At 54.0% G+C, this 12,742-nt stretch overlaps 1 protein-coding gene and 1 long non-coding RNA gene across 3 annotated transcripts; one reads left to right on the plus strand and one right to left on the minus strand.

The window, feature by feature from the left end:
* The first annotated feature begins 1,032 nt into the window (after positions 1-1,032).
* MMD2 (monocyte to macrophage differentiation associated 2) lies at positions 1,033-12,209 on the plus strand. Its single transcript, XM_031606721.2, has 7 exons — positions 1,033-1,489; positions 8,040-8,121; positions 8,596-8,756; positions 8,946-9,020; positions 9,299-9,400; positions 9,817-9,886; positions 10,207-12,209. Exons 1-7 carry the CDS (start codon positions 1,443-1,445, stop codon positions 10,408-10,410), a joined length of 741 nt encoding a protein of 246 aa, XP_031462581.1. The 5' UTR covers positions 1,033-1,442; the 3' UTR covers positions 10,411-12,209.
* On the minus strand, positions 3,440-5,981 carry LOC116237512 (uncharacterized). Of its 2 annotated transcripts, none has more exons than XR_016471619.1 (3): positions 5,895-5,981; positions 5,244-5,344; positions 3,440-3,522 (listed from the first exon to the last, which is right to left on the minus strand). It is a non-coding gene; the product is annotated as an uncharacterized LOC116237512 (long non-coding RNA). The 2 variants fall into 2 exon arrangements; XR_004168750.2 differs by lacking the exon at positions 3,440-3,522 and adding an exon at positions 5,071-5,147.
* Positions 12,210-12,742: the final 533 nt, after the last annotated feature.

The raw sequence follows: 12,742 nt of genomic DNA on the forward strand, positions 1-12,742 counted from the left end.
ACAAGGGAATTCATTCCCTTGTCCCCTCCTTGGTCTCAGCACTGGAAATCGTGCAAAGAAGCTGAGCCCGATGGATCCCATCACATGGAGAATCCCCCTCCCACACGTCCCATGGAGGGGATGAAGCTGCACTTGGGGGGGGGGTTGCACAGAGTTAATTTGTGCCTTGAATGATGTAGCACACAGATGCCCCTCTGCTGCAGGGATTTAGTGTTCACTTGGATGCAAAAAGAAGCTTCAAAGCATGATTTGGATCTGATGGAAAATGATGTTCTCCAGGAAATTTTTAACTGCTTTGGCTCTGTGGAGCTGTGTGCAATTGATTTTTCATGGAAACAACCATACGAGTATACCCTGCACAAGGAGATGTCTGTGGCACATGGAGATGTTCCCCCTTCCTCCCACCACCCTTGTTATGCCATCAGCAGGGACAAACTGTGTTTGGGGACATTTGGGCTCTCCTCCTCCAGTGCTGCTATCCCTACATCTCCTTCCTTGTCCCTGGCACCCTCGTCATAGAACCATTAAGGTTGGAGAAGATCTCCAAGGTAACAAAGTCCAACTCAAACCCGTTCCCACCGTGACACCAAACCACGTCCCTCAGCACCACATCTCCACGGCTCCTGGACACCTCCAGGGACAGTGACCCTGCTGCCTCCTGCAGGTGCGTATCAGCACCTCAACAACCAACCCCTGGGATGGGGAGGTGATAGAGAGGATGGAGGCTTTGGATGGAGGCTCGTGGGTCCCCACCCCTGCACACCTCGCTATGACAGCTGGAGCAGAAGCATCAGCCCCACAGAAAGCCGTGAAACAGAATGAACAAAATCCTCCCGATAAAATAAATAAAAGCAAAACCAAAGCCGAACGTCTCCCTCGGGGGGCTGGAGTGGGGGGGGGGGGGGGGGGGGTTGGACAGGAGGTGCGCCTCAAAAGGCACCCACAGTTACCACCACGCTCGCTGCTCCCTCCATCCCTCGCTTTAATTACATTTTCAATTCAAATCTGCTGCTATTTGATCCGCCGGGGGTGTGTGTCTATGTGCGGGGGGTATTTTTAGCTGTGCTTAAAGCTGCCTGGGTGGATAAGAGAGATTGTGCAGGTTGCCGCGACCAGGCGGAGCGGGACGGGATTTGTCCCCCCTCCTCTTCTCCTCCCCATCTTTGCCCATTTGCTGGCTGTGAGCGGGGCTGGCTGCCTCTCCAGCTGCCTCCCTTTCGGTCGCCTTTGTTTTTCCCCGGATTCTTCTCTTGTGCAACAGGGGGGCGAGGCTGCCCTCTGCTTCTCCTCCTCCCCGGCATTTCAGCCCCGACGAAACCCATGAAGTCTCTGCGGGTCCGCAGGGCATCGCCACCCTCGTGGGGTTCGGGGACCCCCGGGCTCCTCACCCCACACTGAACCGCCCGTGGCCGCGTCCCGGGACGCCCCATGGCACCGCCGCGATGCTGGCGTCCGGAGCCCTGGATTTCCAGAAGACGCGCTACGCCAGGTAAAGCCCTCGGCGCGGGGATTGCTTTGCTTTGTGCCCCGGCCCCTTGAATCAAGCCAGAACCCAAATCGAACCCTGAGAGACCTTCAAAAGGTGCTGAGTGCCTCAAAGCGCAGGGCAGGTGCAGGCTGTTCCCCTCACCTGCAGGCACACGTTGTCTTTCAGGATAAGGATGCCTGTTCCTTTTTGCAACCGTAAGGGATTCAGGGCATCGCTCCCTGTAGCAGGGATGAGGTTTGCTGCCGTTCGGACCTACCAACCCCATTTGCCACCAGCCTAAGGCATGTGGACCAAATAGGTGGGCGAGGTGGTGCTGGATCTCAGGTCCTGGAATTCCCCACTGGGTTTAACTCTGCTCTCCTCCCACTGCTAGGGCACTGGCAGCTCAGAGCTCAGCTGGCACAGACCTACTACTGGGTGCTGATCCTTATGGGGGTTACCAGCTTATGGGGAACCTAAGGGCTGTGTAATGTCAGGCCATAGGATGCTGGGGAGGTCCCGGGACAGGCTTTGTCCTCAGCTCCCTGCCTGGGGATGTTTCCATCGTTGCACAGAGCTCTGTAGGTAGTGCAGTCCTGGGGGGCACCAAGGTCTGTTTCTGCCCCAGCAAAGTCCTGGTGGTGCTGTTAGGGGCAGATATCCCCCCCAGAAAGAAATGAAAAGGAAGGTGGTAATCTTGCTCCAAGCAGGAGAACCCCTGATTGCCTTCACTGGGGGGAGATGTGGAGGCAGCATCTGGCCCAAAACTCCTCCCGAGAACAGAATTCAAACATTTTTTTCCCAGCCAGCTTGCAGAGGGCCATTGCAAAATGGAGCCAAGCCAAGTTCAGTGCACCCACAACAGGGAGAAAACGGTGCATTCATTCCATGGCAGCTGTGCTTTGAGGGCTGGAAGCAAAGCAGAGCTGTCCCCCATCACAGTCCATCTGCTATCCCTTGATCTCCCCCCAAAATCTGCATCCTTAAAGCTTGCTGTGGTCCTTATGGAAACAGCTTGTTAAATGAGTGTGTTGGAGAGGACATTGCACAAGAATGGGACTACAGGGCATGGGAAGGATCAGACCTTTGGGGTGTTCTTGATCCATCACTGGGTGCAAGAGTCTGGATGGGGAGCAGGGTGACATAGATGCTCCCCCAGCTCTCACCCCATGACATACTGATGTGGTCACCAGCACGTGATGCTCACCCAGAGTCCCTACGTCTCCACAGAGATCCTCTTACCCCAGTGCTTAAAAATAACCATTCACTAATCCCCATCCCCCTGGGCTCCATGTAGCAGCTCTCCTCTCTTTCTAAACACTCTTCCATACCACATCTCAAAAGAGACCCTAAAACTACTCTTTCTTTCATGCCAGCGGCTCCCCCAGCTCCATTGGGCCATGGGTGATGGGGTCAAGCATGAGTAGGAGTTGCAGCAGCATCAGTGTTGCCCTTCAGGGCATCATCAGCATCTTGTCATGTCTTCTCAGAGGGTAAAGAACTCTCAATTCCTCAGAAAATATAGCAAAAAGTTTCCTTTGTGATGGAAAGGCCTGGAACTGCTCCATTTTTAATGTCTTTTATCTAATTTCGAGCGAGGACCAAGAAAGGAGGAATTTAGCCATCAATACACCTGCCAGCAGGAATAAATAAAACACAACGACCTGTTGGGTGGGAGCTGCAGTGGTTTTAACAGAGATGAAAGGCAGTGGGATCGATGCAGGAGCAACCTGAAAACCACAGGGAGAAACCCAGGGCTGGAGGGCACCGAGTGCTCTCAGGTGGGCTTTGGGGATGGAGCACAGCTCTTGAAAGAAGGCAGGCAGAGAGGGGTGTCCCCATTTCACACCAGAGCAATGGATCAGTGTGGTCACATCATCCCTGGAACCCATCAGGGCCAGGTCAGAGGCCAGTAAATGATCCCTCCCTTACCCTGTGCTGCTTTGGCTCACTTTTCACCGTGGGCTCTCTGTTAGGTGCCTGTGTGCAACTGCAGTTCAGTTCCAGTCTCCCCACAGGCACAGAAATGCTTCTCAGCATTGGGCCATCAGGAACTGTAATTGAAAGGAAACAAGATTACATGGGGAGCGGCTGCATCTGGCCAGGTCCTGCAGCTCTGGAGTGGAGCAGCCAGGGTGAGGGCACTGCTGGGAGCTGCAGTCTGCACTGAATCACCATAATTAAGTGGTAGAGGCTCAGGATTTGATTTGCCCACAGAAGAGGCTCCATGTCTTATTGCATTTGCTTGTCTTGCCCTGCACGGAGGAACAGCAGCCAGGATAGTCCTCATGACAGGACTGTCCATAGGTGTCTGCGTGGTATGCAGAATGTAAGCACTGCCACATCCACCAGCACTGAGGGACAGAGCAAAAGGTCAGGGGAGAACTTCACTGCTCCCTGCACACTTGCATGCTAAGCAAGGAGACACAGACTGGTCCCACCCCGTGCATCTCCAGGAGCCATCAGCACAGAAGGCAGAGAAAGCATTGGGGTGTTCAGACTCCAAATACAGAAAGACAGCCTAGGCAGAGCTATTGCACTGGGAGCATTTTCTCCATGTTCGCTTTATAAAGGAAGCACAAGCAGCCCTCATCTGCTCCCACACACACAGAGCTGTTTTCCAAGATCTCTGCTTCCCCCACAACCCATATGATGAAGCAGTGAGAAGGGGAATGCTTTCAGCATTGGGATGGCAGCTGTGGAGGGGCAGGGGCTGCTCGTGGGTCACACTGTGTCCATTGGGACCTGCAGTGCTGACTGGGGACACCCTGAGAGAGACCCAGTGAAAAATAGGATCACCACACCTCACCAAAATATTGGCTTAGCTTAGGAGCAGTTTGATTCACTCTCTGAAGTCAGCACTGGTAGGATTCATGCATGAAGTTTGTCCAGATTGCAGTTGTTGCATCCAGGTACTGGGAAGGCACTGAGTGCCCACACCATCCACCTCCCTTCCTTTGGGATGGGTCAGGGAAGCAGGCAGAAATCACTGCACAGGCAGCAGCAAGCCCCATGGGCAGCCAAGCCACATGCTGCTGGGGAAGGGCAGTCTCTTTGCCAGCTGGGAAATGGATGCACCATGTCCCTTCTCCAGCTGGTGTTGGATATCAGCCTGATGTGATTCCTTGGCACAGCTCACCCCGGCCCATTCCATGAGATAGCAGTCAGTGCAATACATGGAACGTGAGGCACTGCCCAGCGTAGCTGACTGGTGTACAGGAGATGTTGGCTCTGCAGGACTCAGGCACCCTTTGGAACTTTCCAGGTGAAACTGAACCTTAAGCCACAAACATTTTCATGTAGTGCTCATAATCCTGAGTCAGGTGGGCTCTATGTGACATCTCCTGGTAAGGCCAAATACCACCAACATCGCAGTGCTTGCTTCAGTCACCAATGAGCTGAGCAGTCCTGAGTTCCAGGAAAGTTGGGGTCCAAAGCTGTGCTCCTGCACTGCACTTTGATGCAGATGATATTGCTTGAAACTCTCCCATCTGCTTTCTGGCTGGTGAAATGGTTCAGCCAGGCAGGGAATACTCAGGATCCATACCACTGACCTCTGTGCTCACAGTGATGCAGGCAAGGCAGTGAGAAGCATGCCCAGTGCCTTCCCCAGCAAGCAAATAGCAAATAAGGGGGGTTTTCAGCCCTGGAAGCAGCCCTGCAAACATCCACTGAACACCTGGGGGATCAGAGTCATGTTGTGACTAATCAGGGCTCACCAGGACCAAATGAAACAAGAAGTCCCAGCTTAGAAAGTTATTTGGGAAACACTCACAGATCCCATCTGCTGTGAATAAACAACAGCTCTGCTGTGGCTGCAGGGTCACGAGTTGCTTCAGAAGAGCTGGAGATGCTGTCTGTACAGAGAGCAGAAAGCTGCCGGAGAGAAAAATAAGTATCCATACCTAGAGGAGCACCATATGTTCTGTAGGAGCACACATGGGAGCAGAGGCTCCAATGGGGCACATGCCTGCGTGGGCAGCTCCACAGATGGCAGTGCCAGGCAGCATCAGCTTTTGCATTTTTGCTTCCCCATGGAGAATGTAAGCCCTCCTCTGCACCTTCACGTGCAGCACACTGAGCTAATTGTGAGCTGCAAAGGAGCTCAAGAGGATGGAGCCTCTTAAAGGAACTGCAGTTGGAGCTTTATCAGATTATGGGAAAGAAGCAGTGCACACCAAGCCCCAGCTTATAGGGGTGCTGCAGCAGCATGTGCACAACCACAAGCCCAAAGACCAAGGCCTGGCATCAGCACAAGGTATTCTGCCTCCAGGCTCATTAGGGCAAACACAGGTCATGTGCAGAGAGGGTGTGGGGTGGTCAGTCCTGCAGGGCCACATCTGCTCCATCAATGTCACTGCATGCATTGCAGCACACACATGCTCCCAAGCCTTGCTCTATCAAGGAACACCCAGAAGGATCTTACCATCACATCAGCATCCAGTGAAGGTATTGCTTTCTCCATCCATCCTCTCTGCAAGATGCTACCATCAGGGTGCAATCCTGTTTCTCCTTAGGAAGGAGGCACAACAAAACAGCTCTCACTTCTAAAGGCATGAAAGTGAACTCTGAGTCAGCTCTGCCCTTTTATAAGCCATTCACAGGTGAAACCCAAAGCAATCAGCTGCTCTGGGTCATTCCCTTCACCTGCCAGCATCCAGCATTGACTGTTGGTGGGCAGAGGATGTGCTGGTGGCTGTCACAGCCATGGCAATGTGCCCAACTCCTCGATGCAGAGATTCATGAGATGTGGAATGTATACAGCTCGACACAGAGCAACGTCAGACACTCCAATGCACCCCCATGAGCCGTCCCAAGGAGTCATTTAACTGATCCCTGTTTTCACTTTCTTCTCTCCCAGCACTAGCAAAGTAATAGCCAGGCAGAGCTGGGTGATTTTTTGAGGTCAGAACTTTGTTCTTGGACAGAAGTCTTTAAAAAAAAAAAAAACAAAAACAAAACACAAAAACCCACAACTACAAAATGAGAAGAAGAAAAAAAAAACCACCAAAAAAAAAAAAAAAAAAGAGTGGGAGAAAGAGAAGGAGAAAGGAGCAAGCCTGGGAAGCTGTCTCTGCGCTCTGGCCCGGCTGCTGCGGACAAGGGGCTCTTTGTTCCTCCGGGCTGAGCCAGGTCCTTGGGCCCTTTTCAGTCTCCCTAGCTGGGCAAGGGGCCCGGGGAGGGCAGGCACAGCCCTGGGGCTTCAGCAGTGACCCATGTTTGGTCCCCACCAATTCTGGGAGCAAAATGATTCTGGGAGCCCTGAGGGCTGTGCTGAGCCCTGGGGTGCTCTGCTTCTCATGCACTGTCCCAAAGAAGAGAATAGGCTCGTGCTCCCATCACGGAAGTTTTAAACTTTTCTGTGCCTTTTGGGCTTTGCAGTCACGCAGCGTTTGCTGAAATGCTCTGCCCAAAGGGCTGGGAGGGCTGTGGGAACAGACCTCCCCTCTGTGCCCCTCACAGCCACCGCCACAGGGTCAGGATGGAGCAGCAGCAGCAGGCGCGGGGCTCTGTTAAAAAAATAAATGCAAGGAAAGGCTGTGTGCATGTTACCCCAGCAACTGCAACGTCACGAGGGACGTCTGGGCCTGCAGCCCCACTTCTCCTGGTTATGAAAAGGGAAAAGAGAAAGGGAAGCAGAAAGCGAGGGGGACCTGGGGACAGTCTCCTGGCAACATGGGGCAGCGGTGGCCTCCAGCAGGGGGGGGACGTGGCTGGGGCATGGGGAGTGCAGCCAGCTCTGCTGGCTCTGATGGGATGGGGGGAACCCAGTGTCCCCAGGATGGAGGTAGCATCTCCAGTGGTGGAGGGGGCAGTCCCAGGGTTATTCACTTGCATTCTGGCTGTGGGCAGCACTGGTTTCCTTAAGGTCTAATGTGCATCGCAAGCAACATTCCCTCTATTTGCAGAGCACGGGGAGCTAAACCCCTCTGTTTCTCTCCCTTAGGGTCACCCTCAGCCCTGCAGCAAGGTCCAGCCACCCCCAGTCCCTGGCTGTGCACAGCTGTGCTGTGAAACATGCTGCAGATGGTGCAGAGCCAGGAGCAAACAGGGTCAGGGAGCAATTAGACCAACTCCTGCCCCTGCACCCGGCTGTCCTGGTCCGATCTGCAGCAGAAAGCATCTTTAAATCACTGTTTATGAGAGGCAGACAGGGAAGGGTAGCTGTCTGCCCATTTCTTATTCCCTTTCTCTACTCTCACCCTTCTGGAGCAGGGAGCGGGGCATGGCTGCTTTCAGGGATGCACATTTAATTTGCTCCCAGTACAGCATCACCTACCCGGCAGTGGGCTGCTGGCACAGCTCTTTATTGCTCCGTGTGCATTGATCTGATGGGGGAAATCGATACGTTCCTCCGCACGCCAGGAGCAATCTGATACTTCAGGCAAAGAGAACCAGAATAAAAAAGAAAAAAGTTTCCTAGGGTGCATGGCAGGGCTTCCCCAGCAGCAATCAGCGCTGAGACAAATGTTGGGGCTATGGGGTAGGTGCAGGTGGTACCCTGCCTTCCCAAAAGGCTTTCTCAGTCCCCCCATCCCTTGATGGTGTTTCTCTCCCTGCTCCATTGCAGGTTCATGAACCACCGTGTCCCTTCCAACCGCAGGTACCAGCCGACAGATTACGAGCATGCGGCCAACTGTGCCACACATGCGGTGAGTCTGCGTCCCCTCCTGGGGTGTGGGACAGTGCCCGGCCCCGGGGATCACCTAAAAACATCAGCAATCAGCCCTGCAGCCCTTGAGGGCCTCGGGGTTGAGATGAGCAGCTGTGTCTGGTGCTCTGGGGATGCTCTCCTTCCTGCTCCAGCCCCGATGTGAGATGGTCCTTTTTGGATGGCCCTCAGCAGAGTAGGAATATTTGGCAAAGCATGGCTCACCCTAAGAAAGAGAATTTTCACATCAGGAGCAGCAATGGGGCTATCTGTACAGTGATGGGAGCGAGTTCCCTGAGGAGCTTCTGGCTCCTGCTCCAAACGCGTGGCATGGCCAAGAGGTGTTGCTCCTCCTCGTGCCCCCCTCCTCCATGCCCCTGCCTGCCTGCCCTTCTGTGTGGTGAAGTGCAGGGACCACAGATCAACTGCTCAGTGGACATGCAAGTTGTGACCAGCAGGCTCCTTCTCCTCCCAGTTCTGGATCCTGCCCAGCATCCTTGGCAGCTCCATCCTCTACGTCCTCTCCGATGACCGGTGGGAGACCATCTCAGCCTGGATCTATGGCTTTGGCTTGTCCAGCCTCTTCATCGTCTCCACCATCTTCCACACCATCTCCTGGAAGAAGAGGCATCTCAGGTACCAGCCCTGCCTGCTGAGGTCTCAGTCCCATGTTTGTATTTGTAGCACAGCCCAAATCCTCTTGGTCAAAGTTTTTCTGAGCCGTGCCAATGGGAAAAAGCATTTTCTTTTCTTTTTGCAAATGTATCTGGTTTTACAGAGCACAGTGCCACGGGCTCTGACTCCATCTGTATGTCCACCCTGCAGGACCGTGGAGCACTGCTTGCACATGTTTGACAGGATGGTGATCTACTTCTTCATTGCAGCATCATATGCTCCATGGTGAGTGCCTGGTGTGCTCAGCCCTAACAGAAGGCAGAAACCAGCCCAGAAATAATGGTCAGCGATTGCACTTTTCACTAAAACTTCCCATTCTCTGCATCTCAACCACTTTCAGCTGATGTTATGGGTGGGAAGAGCAGCATAGCTCCAGCACCTCCTGCCTGCAGGAGGGCTGGGGTGCAGCAGGAGGTTGGGATGCAGAAAGATGGGGCACAGCAGGAGGTTGGGGTGCAACAAAAGATTTGGGGTCCTCCTCACCGCAGCCCTGGGTCTTGCAGGCTGAACTTAAGGGAGCTGGGGCCCTGGGCCTCCCACATGCGTTGGATCATCTGGATCATGGCATCTGTCGGCACCGTCTATGTGTTCTTCTTCCACGAGAGGTCAGTGCCTTTACCCAGCTCAGCTCCGCCCTTCCTTCCCCGAATACCCCAGAGCAACAGTCTGTAAGCTGTGAGAGCGGCCAAAGACGGAGACAGATAGATAGACAGACAGACATGGGGTCCCTGGGCAGCCTCCTGGGCAGGAGGACCACATCCTTACCCCGTACGCTGTGTTTTTAGGAGGCTGCGGCTCTGTGGCAGGGCTGTGGGAGTGAGGATGTGCTGTCATGAGTGTGTTCTTCCACGGGGTGGCACCAAATGGAAAGCTAAAGGCTCCAAAGCCTTCCCAAAACCCTCCGTGCGAGCTGCCAGCTCACGCCTGGACGTGGGAACTCCTGAGGTGGCACCCATAGATGGAATGAGATATAAATGTAAAATCCGACCCTGCCTCCAAGCACCTTCTCCATTGGCTGCAGGTACAAGCTGGTGGAGCTGGTGTGCTACGTGATCATGGGCTTCTTCCCCGCCTTGGTCATCCTCTCCATGGTAAGCTGTGCTGGGAAGCACGTGGGCTCAGCACAAGAACATGTCCAGTGGGGTTGGGATGCTCCAGAGGATTGGCATGGTCCAGCCTGCAGACAGTTGGTGATGGATGAGGTGATCATCAAAGACGATGTGGTTCAATTGTGATTCGGGTGCCCAATTCGGGGTCTCCAAAGGAGTTGCTCTCCATGCTCCATGGTGTTGAGAGCATCTGAGCAAAGCTGGGCTGCTGGCCATAAGGAGGGGTTGGTGTAGGACAAGGCAGGACAAGGCTCTGACACGTTGCTGGTGGTGACCATACTGTCTCTGTGCTTTTCTCTCAGCCCAACAGGGATGGCCTCCCAGAGCTGGTGGCCGGAGGGATTTTCTACTGCCTGGGCATGATCTTCTTCAAAAGTGATGGCCGCATCCCCTTCGCCCACGCCATCTGGCACCTCTTTGTGGCCATTGGAGCTGGCATCCATTACTATGCCATTTGGAGGTACCTCTACCGGCCCGATGCACTGGAGGCCAAAACGTCCCGATAGACGCCTTAAGGACCCTTCATATCAATGGGGACGTGGAAAGGGAGCAGGGAGGAGAGCCCAGGCCATGGGCTCACCCCAAAGCCACCTGCTGCCCCCTGCATGATTTTGATTTTAAACAGATTTTTTCTTTTTTAACCTTGAGAACTGTTTATTTTTTTAGGCAACGTTTTCATAACATGGTGACCACCTGAAGGGCTGCAGGCAATAGGGGAGCTTCGCTCACCCTGCTAACCCCAAGCATCCCAATGGGGCCGTGTCCCCACACTCCCTTGGCTGGTGACACCCAGGGGACCTGCAGCAAGCTCACAGCCATCCCAGCTTACGGAGGCAGAGTGGAGCCCCCTAACAAAAAGCCTGAGTGGGATGCTCATTGGCACACCTGCTTGGCTCATAAATGGTCAGAAGTCATTTCAGCATCAGCCTTCCCCTCCCATGCTCTTGACAGGAAGGTCCTGAATCAACAAAGCCTTACTTGCCATTGAAACTTGAATCTCTTCCAGCATTCCCCAGACTCCAAAGCACCAGAAAACCCTTTCTCCAAACCAGCATCAAGTGCACGTCTCGGTGTGTTCCCCCTGGACAGGCCCTCAGAGCCCTTCCAGCTGTTTCTCCTAGGGTCTCTTGGTTTCCTTGCTGCTCTCAGTGTCACCTGGCTGCATTTGGGCTGTCCTGACCCTGGAGCTTGAAGTGCTCAGGCTCAGCCTTGGTTTCATTATGCTAAGAGAGGGCCTTGGTAGTGCTCCGCACAGCCGTGCCATTTTGCAGCAAATTACCAAAGAGAAGTTTCCCAGATGCTCTTCCCCTCCTGGCATGGTGGCTGTGGTCTTCATGTAGGCAAAAAAAAAACCAAACAACAAAACCCAAAACCCTTTTCCATAGGCAGAGGGTTCCAAGAAGGGGCTGTGCCTTGTGTCCCAGACTGGCACAGGGCTGCTGGGGCTCTGCCCTTGGTGTCCCAGAGCAGCCTTCAGCCTGGAGGGCTCTCAGGGTGACAGGAGGTCTTGGGGGACAGGAGGTGATGGACCTGGCTAGGTCTCTGCCATCACTTCCCCCAAGTCCCCAGGATGCAGCCTTTGTTTCTTTGCCCAACACTTCTCAGCCTTGTGGGAGGGAGAAGAAGGAAGCACTGAGCACTGAGTGATGGGCAGTTTGTGGGGTGAATTTGGGGTCAGAATAGAAGGTCCAAGACTGTGAGCTGCCATTTTTGCTGTCTGGCAAGTCATTACTCCGTGCCTCAGTTTCCCCAGCTGTAAATTGGGGGTGCAGACAGCAACCAACCTCACAGGGCTCAGTTTGGGCTCTGTGGAGCACCTGGAGGGTGGCTGGTCATTCACACACACCGTGCTCCATCTGTCACTGAGTTTGTCACCAGTGGCACATGGTGGCACTGGGTTGAGTGCACCCAGCTCTCCTCCCACGGCGAAGCACACCAAGGATCAGCCCCACTGCAACATCCCCTGGCAGAAGCTGCCCATGGGGTTTTGTCCCTGGGCTTTGTCCCACACCATTCATCTCAGAAGCGTGCTGGGGACGTGCAGCCCAGAAGGACCTTTCTGAGGCCACCACAGAGCACACTGAGGACATCACCACTTGCCTATCCCCATGCTGAGCCTCTCCTTTATGTGCCCTTTCCTTGTACAGCGGGGCAGGATGCACAACATGCTATCTGTTTGTCAGCCTATTTTGTACTAATTTTAAACAATTCATAATGTCTGTGAAGGAGATCCCTTTTTAGCATCTTGTATTTTTCACCATCCGTTCTTGGTCAAGCAGTATTTTATATTTAACACAGTACTGGATCAAATTAAAAGCAAACCTAAGGAAGATAACACTAGCGAATGTTGTTTCCTGTGGAGTAGGGTTGAAATAAAAACTCAAGATACCTCACTACTGCCTGCGTGTTAAGTCAGAACGAGTTTCCCAAAACATAAGGAAATGAACTCATTTTTGGTCCGACTTGCCCTAAATAGCATCACTCAGTGGTGAAAGCAGCGAGCGCAGCGATGGAGCTCTGAGCACCGACACGCTTCTGTGCACAGATGGCCCCGGCATCCCCTCAGCTCTGCCCAGTCGGGAAAGGAGAAAGGGAGAAAGGTCTCAGTTGAGTTGGGACCTCAAAGGGATCCAACCCCCGCGTCACTGCCAGCTGCTTCAGGCACAGTCCGGCCCCATCCACGGCCCGCAGTGGCCCCGCGCACCCACACGCTGCCCTCTCCCTCGCACCTCCCCGCTGTCCCCACGCTCCCCTGAGGCTGTGACGCCGTCGAACTTGTCCCCAAGCCCGACCCCATCACCCCACCCGCCCGGGGAGCTGCTCGGGGCGCTGTTGGGG

The sequence above is a fragment of the Phasianus colchicus genome, chromosome 16, assembly GCF_987193195.1.
Source record: "Phasianus colchicus chromosome 16, bPhaCol1.hap1.1, whole genome shotgun sequence".
NCBI lineage: Eukaryota > Metazoa > Chordata > Aves > Galliformes > Phasianidae > Phasianus > Phasianus colchicus.

Excerpts from the sequence above, each read along its gene's own strand:
- MMD2 (XM_031606721.2), top strand. The coding sequence starts at position 1,443 with ATGCTGGCGTCCGGAGCCCTGGATTTCCAGAAGACGCGCTACGCCAG. Across the intron at positions 8,122-8,595 it reads CCAACTGTGCCACACATGCG|TTCTGGATCCTGCCCAGCAT; the intron begins GTGAGTCTGCGT and ends TTCTCCTCCCAG. Across the intron at positions 8,757-8,945 it reads TGGAAGAAGAGGCATCTCAG|GACCGTGGAGCACTGCTTGC; the intron begins GTACCAGCCCTG and ends TCCACCCTGCAG.